General features: G+C 54.4%; 1 protein-coding gene across 1 annotated transcript; it reads left to right on the top strand.

The window, feature by feature from the left end:
- Positions 1–340: 340 nt before the first annotated feature.
- On the top strand, positions 341–7,439 carry MED10 (mediator complex subunit 10). Its single transcript, XM_059173599.1, has 4 exons — positions 341–535; positions 1,773–1,856; positions 4,509–4,611; positions 6,811–7,439. The coding sequence occupies exons 1-4, from the start codon at positions 414–416 to the stop codon at positions 6,907–6,909; spliced, it is 408 nt and encodes a 135-aa protein (XP_059029582.1). The 5' UTR covers positions 341–413; the 3' UTR covers positions 6,910–7,439.
- Positions 7,440–8,970: the final 1,531 nt, after the last annotated feature.

Below are 8,970 nucleotides of genomic sequence, written 5' to 3'. Positions count from 1 at the left end.
TCCAGTTTTATGGACAAGGACGAAGGCTCAGAGCTGAGAGGACTTGCCCAGGGCCAGTGGAGGCAGAACGAGGTCTCGCAGGTCTCCACCGCTGACTCTTGGTGGCCCTCAGAGCACGCAGGCCAGTCCTGAGGATTAACGCCTCAAGAATCCCACTGACCTGGGCATTTCAGGGATGCTGGAGCGGCCAGCAGACATCCAACCCCGCCCACAATCAAGCCCCGCCCCTAGCACGTCAGTCCTAGGTCCGGACCACGCCCCAAAGGGCCCAACCCGCCCAACACCTAGGCCCCGCCCTCTCCCCGCCCCAGGCCCCGCCTCCTGCCGCCAGAGGAAACGGAAGTGGCGGCGGGCCCAGGCGGAAGCAGGAAGCGGCGGAGCGGGCCCACGCTGGGTGGTGGTTGCTCGGGGACATGGCGGAGAAGTTCGACCACCTGGAGGAGCACCTGGAGAAGTTCGTGGAGAACATCCGGCAGCTCGGCATCATCGTCAGTGACTTCCAGCCCAGCAGCCAGGCCGGGCTCAACCAGAAGCTGTGAGTGGCTCGTCGGCGTCGGCCCGAGCCGGGGCCGGAGCCGGAGCCGGAGAGCCGGGGGTGGGGACCGAGGGGAACCGAGCCAGCGGGCGGGGGGCCGGGGGCCGGGGGCCGGGGGGCCGGAGCGGGCTGGGGCGCCCGGGGCGGAGCGGGAGCCGGAGCCGGAGAGTCGGGGCTGGGTTCGGGAGCCAGATGGAGGAGCCAGGACGGTGGAGCTGGGGTGGGGGCGGACCCGGGGCCTGGCCGAGAGCGGCGCGTCTCCGCTGCCTCCTCTGGGTCTGGCGGGCCTGGGCTCGCCCCTCCGCTGGGCCTGGGCCCTCTTCCCCCCTTGCTGGGACTTTTCTTGAAGGCCCATTTGGAGACGTTGTCTTGGTCAGAAGGTGCAGCTTCTGGGCCTGATCATCAAAGCCCGCCCTCGCCTGCGCGTGACTCCCTCGCGCAGTTTTCTCCTGGGCCCTTCTGGGGAGTTCAGGCCCTGGCCCCAGAGAGGAGGAGGACGTCTCGGGAGTGCACTAAACCGGGCCGAAGGTTGTGGAACTACCTGCTGCGCAGCCCTGGGCGGGAGTGCACTAAACCGGGCCGAAGGTTGTGGAACTACCTGCTGCGCAGCCCTGGGTGTGCCGGAATTGGCAAGGGGGATGGTGGTGAGAAAGGGTGCAGACGTTTAGTTACTTGGTTGGCAACAGCCCTGCGCCTGCCTCGGTGCTAGGGCCTGGGATGGACCAGAGGCAAACACAGAATGAATGCTCTGGGGAGGACGGTCTCCTAGCTTTATAGGGGCTACAGACATCAAACATAATTGCAGCCCAGCGTTACAAACCTAGAGCTGGGGGACTAGTCTCCAGAGGGGGAGCTGAAATGAAACCAGGCGGGGATGGCTTTCCTCCCCTGAGGTTTGAAGGATGGACTGAGTGGGAGCCCCGTGGGTTCCTGGACACTGCAGCACAAAACCAGGCGCACAGTAGGCAGTTGTCTTTGAGAGAAGATTGATATCTTTCATCAGATTCTCAGAAGGGTTGGTTTTTATCCCGCAGTATGGCAGTTTCTACTTTAGAAAGAAAATCCGATATCTGAGGGTGTTCTCTAACCCCACACTTTTTTCTGGAATTCTGTACCTAACCAAAGAGCTACTCCCCTGGCTTGTGTAAGGAACTTGTGTGGAGCCCTCGGCCCGCTGGGTGATGTTCCTGCTGTCATCGGAATTAACCACATGCCCCATTTTTGCTTTTTCCCTCAGGAATTTTATTGTTACTGGCTTACAGGATATTGATAAGTGCAGACAGCAGCTTCATGACATTACTGTGCCTTTAGAAGTGTTTGAGTAAGTATCATTCTTGATACTCATTGGAGTGTAATTCCTGTTGTATTGTGCTGTAATAACTCTTTCAACCACTGGTATTTAGGTGCCTGCTCTGTGGCAGGCACAGCGTAGGTCCTGGGGATAAGCCAGTGAGGAAGTAGAGAAAAACACCTGCTCTCAGGGAGCTTATGTTTTCATAGAATTAAGAATTAAAATCTCAATATTGTATTGTGAATAAAGGGTTATTAAATATGTGAAAACATCATAGGCCTTCAGAGTCCTGGTTAGACAAAATGTCAGCCATATTATTTTTTTTTTTCCTTGAGAGGTGGAAAATCTTTGTGGGCTCTATTATTTAAAAACAAAACAAAAAAACTAGGCAGAAGCAGCCTGAGAAGCAATTTGTTGTATCTTCAGAACCGCCCTGGGAGTGCTAGTTCTAGGAGATGGTGAAGATCTGCACGGTTGGAGGGGAAGAAAAAGAGGGGGGCTTCTTGGGCTAAGGAACTTTGGGAAGGCTGGTCACAGCTTTCTTTGGGAGGGTGGTATGTGCCTCTCACAGTTGTGGCCCAGCGAACGCCTCCAGAAAGTAAACTCTAGGTCGTGTGATTCAGGTCTTATCGGGTAGGCTTCATGGCTCAAGGAACGCGGTAAATAATTACCATGGGCTGTTTGGCTGCCAAGTGTCAGACTTAAGACTGAAATTCTGGACTTGGCCTTCCTCAGCCAGCCCCGATTTCTCTGTGCCAAGCAGCAAGTAACACCCTCCCTCCCCCCAGACCCAAGTGGAGCTGGCTTGGAATGGCAAGAATGCTAGTTTTTTCTGCATTAAAACTGCAAATAAGCCACCAGATTTCCTGGAACGGTAGAGGGAAAGGTGGCCCTCTTACATTGCAGAGGGTCAGGAATAGGAGTCCTAGTTACAGCACAGGTCAGCAGCTGCCCACCCGCTTCCCCCCATCACAGGACACACAGGCTTCACTCTTCCTGGTCACAGCTCTGTCCTCATCTGCTGGCTCTGTCGTGTGTTCTCGGCGTGTTCTGTCCACCCCCTGAGCTCTCCAGGTACAGGTGGGAGTGAAGGTCTTGTGCGTGTGGTACAGCCCCAGACTCCCAGAGGGTGGCTGCCTGCCAAGAAGTGCAGGCAGCTGGAGGCTACTTGGCCTTCCTCGCAGTGTCCTCAGTCGTGCTGCTCTGGTCTTGAACATGTGGGATTGATGTAATGACAGGTGCCAAGTGACTCTGAAGGGCAAGCGAAGGATAGGGGCTGGGGAAAGATTGCTCTGTGGCAGCCTACCGTGAAGCCTGGGGGACCAGAGCCCCAGCTGCAGGCACAGCCACAGCCAGTGAGCAGAAAGGATGGTTGCGATTCATCTGGGGGGTTGGGACTGAGCTGGCCTCTGAGCTCTGATAAGCTGCAGATGCAAACTCTCCATTGATGTGCACGGTGCAGGGGGAATTTCCAGGTCCTGGGCCTTGTCAGGCACACACTTTCAGACACACTGTAGCGAAGATAAAACTAAACCTTGGCTTCCTGTGCGGAGCTTGGGGTTGATGTGTTGGCAGAGTGGAGCTCAGCGCTCAGGCCTTTGACCCAGAGCCCTGTCCGGAGGCTGCCCGGAGGCCGCTGCTGTTAGATGGTTATTGTTTAGGACACTCAAGCCTGTCTGCTGCTTTCCAGAAGTGTGTGTATTTTGTTCAGAAAAACATAATTTGGCTTCTTTTATTCCGTCATTTCAAAAACATGGCAATAAAATGGAATTTCTGGAATATGTGATTTATTGATGTTTTTGGTTATATGTTATAATTAAAGGCCAGTTTTTATGCCATTAACAGTAATGTTTTTTTGATCTGAAGTGACAGGTTTTTTTTTCTGCTGGAGCATAACGGTGATTTCTTTTAGTGAATAATTGGTACGAAGGTCTGTAAGGTACAGAAGCAAGCAGGTGGTCCACTGGTGGTAAATGTGGATATTCCTCTAGGCAGTATGCTTGATGAAGTCTGTGGGGTTATGACATTTTTGGGGACAAGTGTCAAAAATTTCAAGAACAGTTTTAGGGTTTAGAAAGAAGTGGAGAAAATCTCTGTTAAATTCATGTGACTGGGATGTGTTTAGGAAAGTCGTATTATCAGGGCCCGGTTTGTAAATAATCCTGGGGTGGGCAGGGCTGAGGCTGTCCTGCCTGCAGCTCCCCACCTTCTCCCGCGCCCCAAGGCTCCTCTACGAAGGGCTCCCCCAGGAACCGTGGGGTGCACCTGGAGCCGAGGCTGTGTCTTGGTCGGCTCCCTGCTGTTGCTCAGGCTGGAAACCCCAGCCCACATGAGTTCTCATGTCAGGAGCTGCCTGACCTTACAGATTATTGTGAAGATCAGGGCTCCTGGCTCCGAAACCTTTGGAAGATCACAAACATTAAAACTGTCGCATTACAGAGCCATGAAGCTTGGTTTATAAGTGACATTCCTTATTTCCTGAGTTATTCACATTATTAGAAGTAATACGAGATCAAATCATCTGTACTTACATAAATGAAAGAATCCTCATTCACTTGGTTTCTGTTTCCTCTAAAGAAGGCCATGTGCACTTACTCAGAGCTAACTCCTCTTTTCCCATCAGAAAACTGAGAATAGGTTACTGGCCATGAGAGTGTTAATTGAGGTGTTTCATGTTTCCAGATATATAGATCAAGGACGAAACCCCCAACTCTACACCAAAGAGTGCCTGGAGAGGGCTCTGGCCAAAAATGAACAAGTCAAAGGCAAGATCGACACAATGAAGGTGAGGCTCTTAGAAGCAGAAAACAAGGTCAGACCAGGAACACTGTCAGAGCAGATTTGGCTAAAGACCTTGTCGTTCTCTGTACTTGGTAAAACGTAAACTGTCTCACACGGTTACACGGTTGAGATTTCTGCACGTAATGGACCGTGGATGAGGGCAGCTTTCAGGGAGCCTTGTGGGGACAAACGGGAGCGGAGTGCAGCCTCACTTGGAGCGAAGTCCAGGCTGATTTCCATGATGCTGGTTGGCGCTGGCTAACTGTTCGCGTCTGTGAGCCTTCCCTCTCTCGTGCTTGCACTGCGATGCTTTTCACTTCCTCTACTAAGCCATTTCCTGGAGTGTGGTTCCAGCTTTTAGAGCATTCCCTTCTGGTTGTCTAAAGCTCTCCTGCGCCTGCGTCCAGGCCCCTCTGGATCCTGTTCCCCATCCTGCAGTTGTGCACAGAGGACGTTCTCTCTCTGTTGCTTTGCTTTCATGACGACTAGAAAATGCCATGCATCATAAACGTGAAATATTTAGGGTTTTGTTTTCGTAACTTGAATTGACTGCGCTCTGGGTCAGATTGGGGTATGTGTGTGGTTTTTCCTTTGATTGGCTGGTGCCATCCCTGTAGCGGCCCCACACCTGGACTGCACGCTCTCCTGCCTCCCGGGCCTCGTGGCTGCTGCTGGGGACCCTGCAGACCCCTGTGCTTCTGTTCTTCTCATGTAGCTGCCTTCCTGTGGAGCTCTGGTGCCTTCTCTGCACACCACTGCCCTTTGGGCTCGGGCTCTCCACAGAGTGTCGCCTCTCAAGAGAGGTCTTGCAGACCAGCCTTTCCTAAGTCCTGATGAAGATGCCGCCTCCTCTTTCCTCTGTTTCAGCTCTGCCACGGTCGTGCGGGCTCCAGGACATTGGGGCGTGAGTGTGGTGCTCCCGCGGGTGCCCCGTGCCCACAGAGTTCCTTGCCACTGTCCACAGTGTGCAGTGATGGCCGTGCACTGGCCTCTGGGCTTAGGCTCCTGGCCTGGTTCCGGGAATGAGTGGAGAGGCTGTCGGGGTGACAGTGATGTGTTGGTCACGGTGTCACGGCTGCCCTGGGGTCACAGGGCTTAAGTACCTCACCCCGGTGATCTGTGTTGATCTGTACCGATGCCTGGGAGCTGGCCCTCTGGTTGCGGTGCCGCCATGGTTGTCCGTGGGGCGCCCGCAGCGTCCTGATTGGTCACTTTGGGACCGAGTTGCTGCTGAGCTCAGCCTCGCCCTGGGGACGGCATGCCGCCCTGATCCGTAGCAGGCTCTGTTTGTACCGTTGTGTGAGTGAGCAGATATCCCGCTCTGCATGGGCCGTAGGCCCTGGGTATGGGCTCCCCATGCTGCCTGCTGTGGTGCGGGGGTGCCTGTTGGCAGGGATGCACGGGGACTCTTGCCTCCGGGGGCATCTGTTGCACCCGCTGGCAGTCTGCGTCACTGGGGACCTGTGCAGGTCTCATGGCGCAGTTCTGTCGCCTTCGTTGTCTCAGCAGACCGCGTATTTAAATTCCCGAAAGCTGCGGCTTGCACAGCTGTCCGTGGCCGTGCCGTGTCCCCGGAGGATGTTATGTCTCGTGCTGTATCTTCGTTCCTGTCCGTAGTGCTGCTTTTCGGTAGGACTTAGACGAGGCTCTGAGACGCTGGCAGAAACTTAGCTGCTCTTAAGATGGGATTCAGACACGTTACGTGGATAAGTGGGACCGAGCAGCCGCAGCCTTTGGAGTAGACAGGCTTTCAGGTGCTCCGAAAGCTTTGATGAGGCTGTTTGCACACAGTGAGTTTGATGTCGTTTGAGTTAATAATTGCTTAATTAAATATTACTTGAAGATTCCTGTTACGTGTGTTGTCTGCAGAAGTCATTTCCAGCTGCGTGGCTGGCGCCTTACGAGAGGGGCTTTCTCTGGAGGATTTCTTACGTGCTGCGCTGAGCCTTCCCTTTCACATAGTTCCCGGGGTAGCTCTGGTGCACGTCCGGCTTGGTGGCCTTTGTCGGCGGCTGGTGGGCTGGTGTCCCGAGTGCCTCGGATGGGGATGCCTCGTGGGGATGAGCCGGCCGTGTGGGAACGGCTGGTTGCGCGGAGGGAGCACACACTCCGCCAAGTTTGCGGCTTTGAGGGGTGGGGGAGTGTCTTTCCCTTGGGGCATGGGTCACAAAGGTATTTTGATGTTGTATGTTTTTCTTCTCAGAAATTTAAAAGTCTGTTGATTCAAGAACTTTCTAAAGTATTTCCTGAAGACATGGCTAAGTATCGAAGCATCCGAGGGGAGGACCACCCCCCTTCCTAACTTCGTCGTCCTGCTGCCTGAAGACCGTCCTGGTCTAGTGTGAGTCACCGTGACCTTCAGGCAGGCTGTGACTGACAGTGGCATCCACGTCCTGTCCTCCAGCCATCCTGCTCTTGTCCTTGGCCTTGGGGGACGGTAGGGGTGGGGCCTGGAGGGCTTGCAGGGCTGTGCTTCAGCTGTCCCTCTGTCCCTGACGTGCGTCTTTTGGGTCCGCAAGTTCTCACACGGCCCGGGCCACACGTCTTCGAGTGCGATGCATTTGATTCTCCCTAGCAGAGTGGTCTTGGGAATATTAACTGTGCTAGGTACATGAAGTTTTAAAAAATTCCTAGTGGTTTTGTTTTTATGTACTGTTTCTTTTCCATTTTATTATAGTGTTGAGAAAGCTAAAAAAAATTGGTTTAATCTGAGAAGTACTTTAAGTTGGTATTTTGTATTTTCAAGTACATAAAGAAAGTGTTCAGTGTAACTGTTTATGTGGGCTTCAGTTGGACGTAAGCGTGTAATAAAGCCTTTAAGTATTTATGTGATTTATTCCATGTAATTATTTTTATAACATTTTATAGTATAGTACAGTGTGTATCTTATAAACAGTCAATTATTACTTCCCCAGAGTGTGAATAATACTCGTGACGTTTGTTCTCCAAGCATTTATTTAGGCAGAACACTTACTTGCCTGCAGCTCGTCTCCTAGAGGGCGTGGCAGACACGGAGGTAGGCGGATGCATGGACGCTAGGGACGTGCCTCCTCGGGCTGCGCGTTCCCCCAGCAGGTGCACGCATCCTGTGGGTCGGCTGCGCACTGTCTAGGCCCATCCCAGTGGCCCTTGGAGCCTGTGTTCCTGGTGAACGGGAGGTGGCGCTGGGATCTGAGCTGTGTTCTGAGTGGCAGATGTATGGCAGCGTTTCTCAAGAGTGACCTGCGGCCCACTTGCATGCATGTGACCTGACTCCTTTCTTAGAAGGTGGGCCCTTGAGCGCATGGGCGGCGCATTTGGCTAAGCGTTAGACTCTGATTTTGGCTCAGGTCATGATCTCAGCTGTGTTGGGCTCCGTGCTCAGCATGCACTCTCTTTCTCTCTCAAAAAAAGAAAGAAATTGGGTCCTGTGGAATCAAGAGGCTTTAGGCTGTGGCCCAGGAACCTACATTGTCACTTTTAACCCTGGCATTGTCTGGATCTGAGAATCATCACACTGAGAATGTGACTGCCACCCCCCCGTGTGTGGTATAAGGGTGTGGTGTGGTGTGGGCTCCAGTGGGCTGTGTCCTGTGAGTGGGGGGAGTCAGAGTTGGGGGTCAGAGCCCACCTCTCACCATCCTTCACTGACCTCCTTCTGGAATTGGGGGTGCTTGGGCCTGCCATTGCTCTGCAAGGCAGTCTTGCCCAGAGTTGGGGCCAGGCTCCTTAGGAAGCTGGTACCACTACTAACTAGTAGTTTGAGTCTCCAGAAGCACACCAGGAAGGCAGTCCCACCCTGGGGATGGGTTCTGAGTAAGGGGTGCTCCCAGTCCAGGAGGTCCTGGAGCCAGCAGCCCCTGTCCTGCATGGTTTCCCTCTCTCCGGCTGCCCTGACTGGCAGCTTCTGTGCCAGGGCCGTGGGGGGTGGGGCCCACAGAGCGCGTCCCAGACCCGCTCCCCATGAGTCACTCATTCGACCCTCACCACGGTCCCCTGAGCTGTGGGTTTCAGACCCAGGAACTGGGGCACGGGGAGGCTGAGTGGCAGAGCCTGCTGTCAGGGGCAGGTCCCTTGTTGAGTGCGCCTGCCATGAAGCACGGTGCTCTGCCGCCGTGAGGACGCTAGCAGCCGGTGCCCTGGACCGTCCGCGTGTCCGTCTTGGAACACGGCACCGTGACTCCCGGGTTCTGGTGGTCTGCTCGCAGCCTCCTGAGCTGTGTTTCCGTCCCCTCTGCAGTGGTGCCTGTCAGGGTTCCCGTGCCTGGCACTAGGCTCACAGGGGGTAGCTGGTGGTGAGCGTTCTTCTGCACACCCGGGCCCGGGAGGCGGCGTGGCCTGGGGCTGTTGAGTACGGATGTCTGAACCTTGGGGCCAGTGGTTC

The sequence above is a fragment of the Mustela lutreola genome, chromosome 5 (assembly GCF_030435805.1).
Source record: "Mustela lutreola isolate mMusLut2 chromosome 5, mMusLut2.pri, whole genome shotgun sequence".
Taxonomy (NCBI): Eukaryota; Metazoa; Chordata; class Mammalia; order Carnivora; family Mustelidae; genus Mustela; species Mustela lutreola.
The sequence above is the reverse complement of the archived record's forward strand: the minus strand, read 5'-3'. Positions and strand labels throughout refer to the sequence as shown.

Coding starts and splice junctions, on each gene's coding strand:
- MED10 (XM_059173599.1), top strand. CDS start 414: ATGGCGGAGAAGTTCGACCACCTGGAGGAGCACCTGGAGAAGTTCGTG. Junction 536..1,772: donor GCCGGGCTCAACCAGAAGCT/GTGAGTGGCTCG, acceptor TTTTTCCCTCAG/GAATTTTATTGTTACTGGCT. Junction 1,857..4,508: donor GTGCCTTTAGAAGTGTTTGA/GTAAGTATCATT, acceptor TCATGTTTCCAG/ATATATAGATCAAGGACGAA.